Source organism: Solea solea, chromosome 3 (genome assembly GCF_958295425.1).
Source record: "Solea solea chromosome 3, fSolSol10.1, whole genome shotgun sequence".
Lineage (NCBI taxonomy): Eukaryota > Metazoa > Chordata > Actinopteri > Pleuronectiformes > Soleidae > Solea > Solea solea.
This window is the reverse complement of record NC_081136.1, coordinates 3508399-3521658: the sequence shown is the minus strand read 5'-3', so window position 1 is coordinate 3521658 and position 13260 is coordinate 3508399. Positions and strand designations below refer to the sequence as shown.

The 13260-nt window shown below is 39.4% G+C and overlaps 1 protein-coding gene across 4 annotated transcripts in view; it reads left to right on the top strand.

The window, feature by feature from the left end:
- syt1a (synaptotagmin Ia) overlaps nt 1-13260 on the top strand; it is a 170769-nt gene that overhangs the window by 148168 nt on the left and 9341 nt on the right. For all 4 annotated transcript variants that reach the window (XM_058624067.1, XM_058624070.1, XM_058624069.1 and 1 more), the window contains 3 exons: nt 2904-3071; nt 4619-4786; nt 8564-8681. In XM_058624067.1, coding sequence (XP_058480050.1) covers nt 2904-3071; nt 4619-4786; nt 8564-8681 — 454 coding nt within the window. The remainder of the gene's footprint in view (nt 1-2903; nt 3072-4618; nt 4787-8563; nt 8682-13260) is intronic.

The following is a 13260-nucleotide window of genomic DNA, read 5'->3' as shown; positions in this document are numbered from 1 at the left end:
TAATGTTAAACAAAAACACAGAAAACACTCCGTCGTAGAGCCACTGTTTGAATTTGATTTATTACAGTTATAATGAGAGAAATCACAGTTTTGTTGATAGAACCTCCCTAAATACTACTACTTTACTTTAGCGTGTTAGCTGTAATGCTAGGTTACGAGCAAAGTTCAGTGGAGACACACCAAAAAAACAACTTTTTTTGTTGCTTTCCCAGTCGTAAAACAAATAATAACTTGAGTTCCACTCTTAGTCTGACAAATGGGACATTTAAAAATAAAAATGTGTTATTAAGTTATGAAGATAAAGGCAAGACCCACAAAAAGACAATTCACCAAAAGTCAGTAGAGACACAACAAGAGACTACTTTACATTGAAATGAAAAGTAAAATGAACAAAAACAATAATTTATAAAAGGATAAATGATAGTAATTTTAGAGCTGAGAGGCACTTGGAATTAATAATTTATTTATAAAAAAGAAAAGAAATTCAATGTTTTTTTATTTTAATTCCCCCAAAAATCAAAGGTTGATGTTGAAAACACTCACAGTTGGAGACTGAAAGTGAAATTTTGAAGTGTTATTAATGAGTTACTGTACGAAAAACAACATTTAGTTAGTGGATTCAGTTAATTAAAGAATAAACGAACCACAAATTCTCGCATCTCCCCGCCATGAACCCGTTCTTCTGATCCACTCTCATCTTCACTCAGGCCTCGCTGCGTCGCTGAGTAAAGACGGTGCGACACGCTGTGTCGGCCTCAGGCTGCGATGATTGATGGGTGGAAATCAGGAGGACAGCGTGTTAGGACGAGTCGCTGCACTCAAATCCTGAAGTGCCGCGAAGCAGCATTTCAGTGCAAAAAACATGGTTTTCACTGTGGGATTCTGGTGAATCGCAGCCACAGCAACGCTGCATTTAAGATTTGACCTTTTACAGTGTGTAACCATTGCTGAAAATGTGAAGAAAATGTTGTGCATAACCTGGGTAAGGTAGGACATCCCATACTTTCTGTCATGTTCGTGGTGTGTGGTGACTTTGTGGTCATGTGAGTGCACATGTGTGTATCTGGGCTACATTCACTTTTATATTAACCATCCCTCCATGACATGAAGACCTTTCCTAATGGGAATCTCACCAACACTCTTTGCAAAATCTGTATCTAAAATCACATATAAACACTTTATGATGTGACACCACCAATAATATAATTAGATTAGCAAGAAATCCCAACTTTAAATCTATTTACGAGAGTTTTTACAATATAATGTTTGGGATTTTGTTGGTAATAGTCCTGAAAGTGATGTGAATCATCTACATCAGGGGTCTCAAAATCGTGACCTTTGGGCTCAAAGTCTATATTAATCTGTAAAAAAAAATGAAAGTTTGAGACCTCTGATCTACATGATAGGGAGGGGATATATCAGCGTATTGGAGTTAAAAAATTTTTTACAGAGTTAAAAAGACTAAAAAAAATAATGCTGAGTAGCTCGCCAACATACAGTCCCGGTGATCAATCCAGGACCTCGTGAACCAAGATTCTTGTTTTTCCAAATGTTCTGCAAAGCAAAAAAGAAAACGCCAAATTTGTTAAAAGTTATATAGTAGTTTATAGTTTTATTGTATAATAATATGGCACTCTTATCCAATATCTGCCAATATATGATATGGACTTAATTGACTTATTGGAAATCGGACAGGTGTCACCAATCCACAGCCAGATCCAGATTTGCAGTCGTATTTTCTCACCTGGACCTGGATACTACATATTACTTGTCTACTAGTTGTAGATATTTGTCCAGGAGATGTCGACCATCCCTGTGTCTATAGCACTAAAACTTTACTGGTAACTTTCCAAATCCTTGTTTTTAGTTTAAAACTCCTCAAGAAGAATATCAATAAATCTTACCTACAGTCAAATCTGTGTTTTTTTGTTGTTTTTTTTATGCCTCATGTTTATGATCCAACACGAGGTCATTGTTTCCTGCTTCTGTTTCTGTGGAAGCTCTAAACAGCTGTGCGGCCGCATGGCTGAGCACGCTGGCCGGCCTCCAGATTGCTGCTTGATAGCAACCTGATAGGAAATTGATTGACTGACTAGCTGTGGCCTCCTCGGAGTCCCTTTGAGTAGAGACTCTGACTGGCAGGTCAATCAGCCTCCCAGCCACCCCACCCCACCCCCCACTGTGGTTATCAATTATCAGCCTGGTGTGTGGAGAACCAGCCCGCTCATTCCGAGCCTGACACATCGTGACCTTTTCGATCCCCTCAGCCGCTGTCAGACTCAACAGATGTAACCTTCTAATACTGGAAGTACATCGCAGAGAAGTGACCCTGAATCATCCCACAGTCATCGAGATTGGCGGATTCACAAGCAAAACTTAAAATGAAGGGTTCTGCAAGGTTATTATTACAGAATATTGTATATGAGGGATGTGTATCTGTCCCTGAGAGGATGATGAGTCCAGGAAGACGGAAGATTTGACACCAGTCAATAAGATTCTTTTTTTAATTACAAATCAGAAAAAGCTGAATTTATCTCCTGCTCTTGACTTTAACACAGATATTTCTTGAAAGATCATACAACCGTATGTATTTTATTTATTTAATTGTATTGATTTTATGACAGATGAATAATCTCTCACTGTGTTTAAGTAGACACAGAGAAAACACAAAAGTGAGGCCTGTAATGTTTGAATAAAAGTGAATTCCCCCAGTGTTTCATTTTGGAAGGCGCAAAATGTGAAAAAAAAAACTGAATTGAAATAAGAATTTGTAAATCTAGAAGAAGATTATCAATACAGGTTTTCTGTGAGGATGTTGGTGAGGTGAACTGGGATAATCTGGATAATTTCTTCATCAAATCTTTCTCTCACTTGTCCTTTTTCTTCATATTTTTTCCTTGCAGCTCATAGTCGGGATCATCCAGGCGGCAGAACTGCCCGCCATGGACATGGGCGGCACGTCCGACCCGTACGTGAAGGTCTACCTGCTGCCGGACAAGAAGAAGAAGTTTGAGACCAAGGTCCACAGGAAGACCCTCAACCCCGTCTTCAACGAGCAGTTTACCTTCAAGGTACGCGTCTCCTCTGGAATTTCTCGAGCTTTCCTCGGTTGCACTGACAGTCTGATTTGCATGCAGCTATGAATGCTGGGAAGGTGTGGAGACAGCAACCAGCTGGCACATTAGCAAGCTCCTGACAAAATGTCTCTCTGACACACACACACACACATACACAAACTCAATGTGATTGGGATTAACACAGGCAGATGCGCGGCAGGACCCCCGGCCTTGCATTTGGCCGTAATGGACGCGTGGCTGTTGCTCGGCAGCAGAGGGGAAGGTTTTGTTTTTGAAAGCACGCAGGTGTTTCTCAGAAAGTTGAACATAACACGATGTGATATCCATCCCAATTGCCGGGTTTCTGTGTGTTTAATTCCAAATCTGTGATGCATCATGGGGGGAAAAAATAACAGGTGTCAGATGATTAATAAATAATGTTTGTTTGTTTTTTTCTTTAGAACAGACATCTCTCCTCACTTGCCATTAAAAGAATAAATACATGTTTATCACCAATTACATCACATTCTACATTACATTTAATATTTTACATAGAGCTTTAGACCTTAAGAAAAATACATGTCAAATTCTGTATATTTACATGGTTACATCATCTGCATATGTGCAATCTTTTTTTTCCCCCCCATTTTAATTTTAATTATTAGATACAAAAACTGGATCAGAAATACAGAATACAGTCTAGAACCCTCATTATATGTATAATATGAAATACCGTTGCTGAAATACTAAACTGCGTTTTTTTCTGTTATTTAAAAGTATACTTGGAAAGCTTACATTCAGTGCACAGCACAGGAGTGTTGCTAGGAGACATGAACACTCGAAACACGGCTGTATTGAGAAACACAGAGGGTGTCGTGTGGAGCTGAAAGGCTTTTACCTTTACATAAAGAATATACATATATGTGTATATATACATATATATTTCTTCCCCCCTTATTTATTAGAAAAATAAGGGTTCATAAATGTTGGCGCAAATATATATGTATATATGTATATACATATATATTTGCGCCAACATTTATGAACCCTTATTGTTCTAATAAATAAGGATGAATGGGTGAAACCGAACCCACACTTTGTAGTTTATTTACCACTTCAGCCTGTGACAAAGATGTTAAGTAGCTAATAAGTGAACAGTTCAGGTTAAGTCCATGTGCTCTCCAAACATAGCAGAGGTAAAGCTGCAGAAAAGCAGATTAAGACGTGTAAAAGAAGAAGAAAAGCAACAATAGCAGACACTGTTTGCTCGCTAAATTGTTTTGCACACAGTGTCTGCCTTTTGTTAGGCTGTGTGCTTTGATACGTGAAGCGTTTCTCTCCCCTCTTTTTCATTTTCATAGCTGACAACTTTTCACTTCCACATTCAGCGGGGGCAACCTTGCTTTTCTGTTATTTCAGTCTGTCAAGAGACGCCCGGCAAAACACAGACTATCACTTTTGATGTTTCCCGACACGGCACAGTCTTCACACACATGATCTGACATGGTTATTTCTGTTCTGTGTCATTATGACGTTTTTTTGGGGGGGGGGGTTTCCTTCAGGTTCCATACGTAGAGCTCGGTGGGAAGACGCTGGTGATGACCGTGTACGACTTTGACCGCTTCTCCAAACACGACGCCATCGGTGACATCAAGGTGCCCATGAACAAGGTGGACTTCAGCCACATCACGGAGGAGTGGAGGGATCTGCAGAGTGCTGAGAAGGAGGAGGTAAGACCTTAATTGAACCTTAAGATAAGGGAAATGAGCAGGTTTAAAAAAACAAACAAATAAAAAACACACAAACAATGACTTATTTGTACAATTCAGTGAGCGATAACTCAATTTTCATTATCATTCATTCCAAACAATCCGACATATTGCTGTTATTTCAATTCAAAATCAGTTTTATTGGTAAGTAGGTTTTAAACATACAAGGGATTTGCTCTGGTATTTTGGTGCACAACAAAAAACTAAGTAAAAAAGTAGGAAATAGGTTGAGAAACCTATGAACTGTACACCTACAGTGTGACTTTGTGAAACTAGCAGCTGCTGTTTCCAAATAAACTGTATTTATATGTATTTTTGTTGTGCTCGAGCCGCAGACGCAGGCGGGGCGCCGGCCGTGGCCGATGTAATCCATCTCTCCTGGAAATGTCACTTAATCAGATGTCCACACTTCCCCTTCAATTAACACAAGTGTGACTTTCCAGGCAGCAGTTCAGGAGATTCAATTTTCATGGTAAATGTCATGGCATATAGCACATGTTGCCAGGGGAACCTTGTTTTTTTGCATTACATTGGTTTGATTTAAAGGTTAATTATAACAGTGCTGAATGGCGAGTGCTGTTGTTTGAGTTTAAGGGCATCATGATACTTCACATGGCTGCTGAATGTATGCTGAATATCACGCAGGCCATTCTTTGACTGTAATTATTGTATGTTAGAATTAACATATATCCATTATGTAAATGTTATAATAATCAGTTTGTGGCAACGAATGTGAAAACGTGAATCTATAGAAGTGACAACTGTGGTGGATGTTGTTTTTGCTCCAGTAGCTAAAAATTGCACCTGACAAATTTGCCATTTAAAGTCAAGTCCATTGACTGTAGTCTTCTGTGTCCATTCTGGGGACAATAACACAAAAAAAATAACATTTTAAACAGCCTCTAGGGGGCGACTCTGCTGGGTACAAAAGAAATGTAAGTAGAGGAAAGTCTATGTGGTAAAAGAGCTTTTTACTTACTCACATGATTTTTAACGTTGGTAAACATTTTCCTGAGGAGTTAATTGTCTCCTTTGCTAGTTTTACATCTTCTCCAATAGCACATGGTGTCAGTTTTGTAGATTTTGTTCCCATTTAGAGTAAAATAAATGATAAAGTACGGAGGAGTGTGATTGACAGCTGGTGTCGTCCAATAGGAGCCAGGTTGCAGGTGACGCTTCTGAACTTCTGATTGCAAAAACGTCAATTAGCGATTTTCGAGGCCTCATAATGGGAGCACATAGTCTTATGAGTGGCTCTCTTGCAGCCACTAAATAATTAATCCGTTTGAAGTCCGCTAGCTTAAATGCTTACACGTAAGCGATAAAGTCAACTAGCTTAAATGCTAGCGTGTTAGCGATAAAGTCCGCTAGAATAGCAGAAGTGAGATTGGCGTTGGCATGACCAGAAGCCTCTGTCTTCGTTAAGAAGTATAGCCAAAAGACGTTTCTATAAAACATTTATAATAACAGGAGTTTGCAGAAGTAAAAGGTTTAGATGAGGCAAAACAGTGTTTAATACAGAAAATAAGACAAAGTAAGCGAGGAATTACAAATGTAAAAACAGCGTTGTACAATCTGACAGCATCAGGATTAAAAGCAAGAGTGAAAAGATGAGATTTCAGAAGATTAAAAAGAGCTAAGCCTTTAAATACATTATGTAGTAAATCAATGTTTCCTAAACTTTTTAAATGGGGACTTACTCTTTGAAGGTGACAAACTAGTACGACCTAACTCACAATATAAAGAAATTGCATGTACATTTCTGACTGATTTTTTACTACATTTATTACATTTCTGTAACAATATTAATTTCATTAGGTAAACAAGACATTTCCAGTCATTTCATGTGTAAACGTGTCTGCAATACAGCAGCAGTGACTACACTAGTGTCACTTAACTTAACTCTTGCTTGAGTTTTCTCATCAGGCTTGAGATTTGATGCAGATAACCCTACTTTAAAAGTCTTTTTTTGTTAGTACCATTCACTATCAGACCCAGGGCCCAGGTTGAAAAATCCTGGAATAAACCTTTAAGTGAAAGACTGAAAAATGTATTTGTGGCAACTTAAAAACCAGTGGGTCTGTGGGTCGTGGTCATTTACTTACTTACTGCATTAAATGACAATATATTTACTTTAATTAAGTCTCAGGGTCAAAGGAAAAGTTCAACATTTTGGTTGGCCGCTGTATTTTTAGATTTGGAAAGAGCCAGGCCGCATGTTTTAACCCCTGTCAAACCTACAGTGCTCTCCGAGCGCTCTTGTTAGGAGTAATTGTTCAATATGCTGTCAATTCCTGTAAAAAGGCCATGTTTTTGTAACATACGGCGTAAATGTTGGTTAAAGTAGCAGCAGCTGCGTCATTAGCGCTCCCCGTCGTATTTCCAGCCACTTGAATCCAAATTCAATTAGACTTGATTGATAATCTAGCTTTCCTGTGTTTTGAATTAATTTGTCCATTAGTGCCACAGGACGGCAGACAGCTGGCTGACACGATGACGAACGCCGACGACAGCTTGTGGACAGACACAGTCGTGGGTGTACAATTAGAGCAAAAAAAAAAACATGTGTGCGTGTGCAAAATCTCTCAAATCTGATCTCCCGCCGTTTTATTAATTCCTGTTTGCGGTGCACGCACATCGACGGTAATCCGATTACGACTTCCCGAGAAGAGAGATGTCACGGACGATTGTGGACATTCATGCCGTCAAAGACTATGGTTGTGTCTTTACGTGGACTTTGTCTAAATTAATCAAATTACGTTTGATATGATGGTACAGATGTGGCGTGAACATACACTGGCTATGACGACCTAAACTGAAGTATCTGCACTCGACTTCTGGACCACCGAGTTCAAGAAATGGCTCGATATGACTTTTTGTGGCTGATAAACCTGAAAAACTCACACCAGTATCAGTCCAAGGTTCTTTTACCCTTTTGAAACCATTAATTAAATCAAAATGTATTGTGTATAGCTCATTTTAACTGGAACAAATCTCCTGTAGAACCAGACTTAAAGATGTGCAGCATCTGCCTAGACTGGTTGGGGTGAAAGGAAGAAAAGTTAAGTTACATGTCACATCATTTTTACGTTTAAAATGTAAATGCTATGAATGTTGCATTCAAAGATGGGTTTAATGATTAATATTTTCTTTAAAACCGTGTCATAGATCATATTATTATTGATTAAACTGCTGAATTTGGAGTCGCAACTTATTTTTCAGGATGAAGTTTTGCACAAACCACAGAAAAAAGCACATTTTGCGAAATGTAACTGGCTTTGTGTGAGAACATGTCGTTGTTTGGCTTTAAAAACTAAGCACAAAGAGGCTAAAACAGGAATAGTGTGATTGTGATGATGTTTTAATTAGTCTTAGATAAAAGCCTGGCATCTAAATTTGGTTCATAGTGCAGTCGTTTCAGAACTCTAACTTCAGCCAACACTTACTGTGCATTTTCACTTCACTTCTTCACCTCATCCCTTCTCACTTTCCCACTATTTTTTGTGTGGAGCAGAACCAAATAAACACACACACACACGTCAAAAACTGAAAGGCAATCATGGTTTTCAGATTTGGTTGACTGAACAATTTCCAGTGTCCTTTGAAGGGGAATTTAGTATTTCTACCTCTCATGGAGCCCGAACATCTGCCACAAACAAGTGAGGCGGTAAATCTGGATGTAGCAGGTGCTGTTTTAAACTCTCTGTTCCGGTTTTTGTGCGTCTGCTTCTCCGACAGCAAGAGAAACTGGGCGACATCTGCTTCTCGCTGCGATACGTGCCCACCGCTGGCAAGCTGACCGTGGTCATCCTCGAGGCCAAGAACCTGAAGAAAATGGACGTGGGAGGCTTGTCAGGTGAGGAGAATTTGTTTTTCTGTCCGTTATACTTCCCCTCTCCTACAGCACTGCAATTACCCCAAACACTGACACTGGTTAGGATTATTTCAAGGAAAAATGTCAGATCCTAAAGAAACTGCAGGGTAATGTTGTGTGAAAAATGCACATGCAGCCACTAATGACTGTAACGCGCACCAGTGGTGACAGTAAAGGGAGACACGTCACAAACAGCCTCTAAAAAACAAATCCAATGTAAACAATGAGGGGGAAAATTGGATTTAAACTGAATTGTTGACGTTTTACTTTCACGAGGATAAGGAAACACACACGATTTGCCAGCGATGTCTTTCAAATAATGCATCTCAGTGGGGTCAACACCAGTGTTGAGGAAAAGGAGGAATAAATGTGACACATTTATGCTCTGATGTAGCATCAACAATACACTTAGTTACCATATGAATAAAGTTCAGGCCTGTCATTGTAAGGAAATTGTATAAACTACACTTAAGTATTTCCCAGAAATACTTCATTTTGCACCTGTAAAACGTTCACACATAAATCTCAACTAAAAGGTCAGACCAATTTGTTTTGGGGACCCTGAAAAATTGTCCTGTGGGCCAACTGGGGGTCCCGACCCAGTCTTTGGGAAACACTGCTGTTGAAACTTTATTCAACTCTAATGTAAAATGCAGCCTAATGAAGATTCACCTCAAAAAATCCAACACAGTAATCATGAATTACTGAAAAGAGTCAATTAAGTATTCCATTTAATAAAAAAGGTATTAAATTATGTTTATAAATGTCTTAATTCTTTTAGTGTAACCACATTTCCAGATTCTCAGAGTTCTGTATCTAACATAAACAGTATTAAAAATAAAATGGACTTAAAGAAATGATTAACTGAGTACTTATCATAAGATTTTTAATTAGTGTGTATTGAATAGATGCAGCATTTGAGAATTAATGAATAAAATCTCATAATAATTGGTGAATAATACCTTTCTATGGTTTACAGTCCAAACTTTTTATTCATACTTGCACTTGTAAGTGGTTTTAAAAGCATTTTTAAGAATAATTTGGAGGAGAATGTTTCAATTCCACATGGAAATCATTGGAATTACCTCAATTATACAGTGTTTTTATAAATACTTGAGAGTATTTATTGTCCACGATTTAAATTTTTGATGGTAACACATTCACCTGTAGACAAACACCGCTCTCCTCCCCTCTCCTTTGACATTTAATTCCAGTTCTCCGGCATTCCCTTCCCTCCCGCCTCGTCTCTTCTCTCTCTCCACACACACACACACACACACACACCTGGGTCCACTTACCTTTCTCTCTCCACATCAGCCTAAAAACATCACTGCACTACAGTAACACAGACCACATCTGTCAGTCCAGCTCCAGCAGCCATTTGGCACCAACAAAAGTCTATCACTTCACAAGTTTATGAAGAAGAGCTTGGTCGGAAACAACAGAGACAGTTTGACACCGCGTCCTGTAACGTCACTTTTTAATTTGAGCGCGTTTTATCCATGTGCGGGGTTTCCAGGGTGAATTATCAGCACGCGGTAATAACACGGTGCACGTTTCTAATTACACGCAACCAGAATATACTCCAAATTACAGCTGGAGTTCTGATTTGTGAAGCGTTTGCCGGTTCACGGCGGCGGCGGCTGTGGCGGTGGCGCTCCTGCTCTGGGAGACGCCGCCGCAACTGCACCTAAAAGTGCAGACAGATGAAATAATGGGCAGGTCTCTAATAACAATAATTAGCCTGCATCTACAAGGCGGCTCAGTCGGAGCTTAAGGAGGTGGACAAGTAATTGATGGCCTGGGATCGGCCTTCTCCTCAATTGTCATCCTGTTTACCGCGCCTAATTATGGCTCGCAGAGGAAGATGGTGGTATTATCATTAACCAATGTATAATCAGAAATAATTCTTTTGATTGGCTCCTCATGAAACATTGCTCCAAATCTACCCCGGCACTGGGTTTGTTAAAAATAAAAATAAATGCCTTTAAAATAATATTTGTAAATTGCCAGTCTTTTTTTTCATGTAGCTGCGGCTCAACTTGGGCGATGTAATGAGCACCATGCTCTTTAGCTGTCGTCTCAAAATAATCCCAGCCTCATTACAGACAAAGTTCCTCCTCTTTCCACTTTGGAGAACTCCTCGGTAATGTATAGTCCCATTAAACATCCACACTGACTCACGCCGGAGTTTTTCCACGACTGTGTGGTCACAGAAATCTCATCATCAAGTTTTCTAACTTTTCAAACTGTATCTGTGTGTGACCCTGGGTCAGATATACTGTTCATCTCATGTGTTCACGCTGCATGAGTGAATCACAGCTGAACGGATGCAGCTTTTTGTTTTCCTCTTTAGACAAATACTCCTTATCTTATCCTGTTTTATCTTATCTTATCTTAGTTTAGTTGTTTTTTTAGCTCAACCAAGTATGTATTTTAGCTCATGTTTGCTTATCTTATTTTTTAGCTTATCTTATTTGAGCCCATCTTAGCTTATCTTATTTTTTATCTTATATTAGTTCATCTTAGCTTATTAATTAGCTCCCCTTAACATAGCTTATTTTAGGTCATCGTAACTTAGCTCGTCTTTTCTCATCGTAGCTCAACTTAACATAGCTTTTTTTGTATTATCTTATCTTAGCCTATGTTAGCTCATTTTATCTTAGCTTAGCTCATTTTTCGTTTTTTAAGCTCATCTTAACTTATCACAGCTTATTTTTCCTCAACTACTTAAATTATGACAGCTCATCTTAGCTTAGCTATGTGCTTACCCTTTTAGCACATATTAGCTCATCTTATCTTAGCCTATCTTATCTTATTTTAGCTCATCTTATCCTAACTTAATTTAGTTTATTTTATCAAATCTTAACTTGTCTTAGCTCATCGTAGCTTAAATCCAGAGTGATATTACAAATGTCTTGTTTTCTGTTGTTGGTGATGAAGCATGAAATAGATATTTATGTAATGAATCGGATTTGAACAACGTAGCTGGCGTTTTCAACGAGAAGACATACAGATATACATACAGTACATATACAAATAAACAAGGTGATAAACAAGTTTCCATCAGACTTTACACTTCGCAGTAAACGAGTGAACATCTCTTCCCACAGATGAATCATTTTATTTTGTGCAGCTGTGGTTAAAAATGTCTCCTGTATTTCCACCGGTGGGGATCCTTTCCGTACAGTATGTGATGTGAGTCAGACTCCAAAGTGTGTCGGACACAAAGGCTAAATGGCTTATCCAGGCAGTGGCAGCAAAAGTGTTTTTTGTTTAGTTTTTTTTGTCCCGCCCTCTTTGTGCCCGCTGACGAAGTCCCAGAAGGCTGCGAGGCGCGGCACAGAGCCAGGTAATGACCCACACTGAGGGAGGTTATTAAAGCACACAGGCACTGTGTCGGGCCGTAATGGAGCCACACTGCCTCGACCTGCTTCTCCAGCTCACCATCAATCCTCGCTGCTGGCGGGGCGTTTTTCTGGGTGGGGGGGGGGGGGGGGGTTATTTGTTTTTATTCCTCTGCTTATTCCTTCTCTGAGTGTGTAAAGCATCGTTAAAATGAAACAGGCCCGAGAGAAGAAAGGCGATTAGAGAGAGCAACGCTGCTTTTGTCCGGACGTGTGCTTTATATAATAAATGCAAATGCAAAGAGAAGGATTTCCACACTCCCACATAATTAGGATTCCATCATCTGACGTTCACGTGGGATATGTGAGACTTCACTGTCAACACGTGTGTGTGTGTGTGAGAGCCGCTGCTGAGCTGAGTGTGTAAAACTAAAGCGACAGTCACCACTGGGTGCACCCACCATGGCAAATCCAAATGACAACCGGGCTATATTTAACCCGGCTTGTATTGGCGCTCGTTTGACACAACTCTGCCTTCACCCTCACGCCCGCACTCTCACAGCGAACACAGAAACAACTGGAGACTATTTGATTTTTGATTTTTGAGACACATTATCATTCAGCGTTGATCACTTAACCTAATAAAATCTACGCTAACTTAAGTCTACAATACCTTAAGAATACGTCTTTTCCATGTGGAAACTGAAATCCGTAAACCGCTCACTCTCCTGCACCAAACTCCATAGAGAAAATCCAATGACGAATGATTTTACATCACAGCAACACAGGAGTCGTCGACCCACTGATACCTACATCGATAAGTGTTATTTTATTACGTCTGTGTCAGAATCTTTTTGTTTCGATTGACATAAGTGACTCAAACTTGCTAAAATTGCTGATTTTTTTCTATGGACTTTGGTTGTGAGGGACTGAGCGGTTGCCAAACGTTGGTTTATAAGCCTTAAAAGTTCTGTGTAAAGGTGAGATAAAGTGGCAGTCGCTCTCTTAAGGTATTTTTTTTGTTACATGGCTAAAATCTGCCAAAACATTGTTAGAAAAAGACCCTTCAAAGATGGACAAGAAAATGAAGTGTTTTGAGCTCATGCTGACACAGAAGCTGCTGGTCCACTGCTGGCATACACTGTCCATAAAGTGTAATAAAGTATTACAGTTGCTCTGTGTAATTCACATGAGTCACCGAGGTTACAACCCAA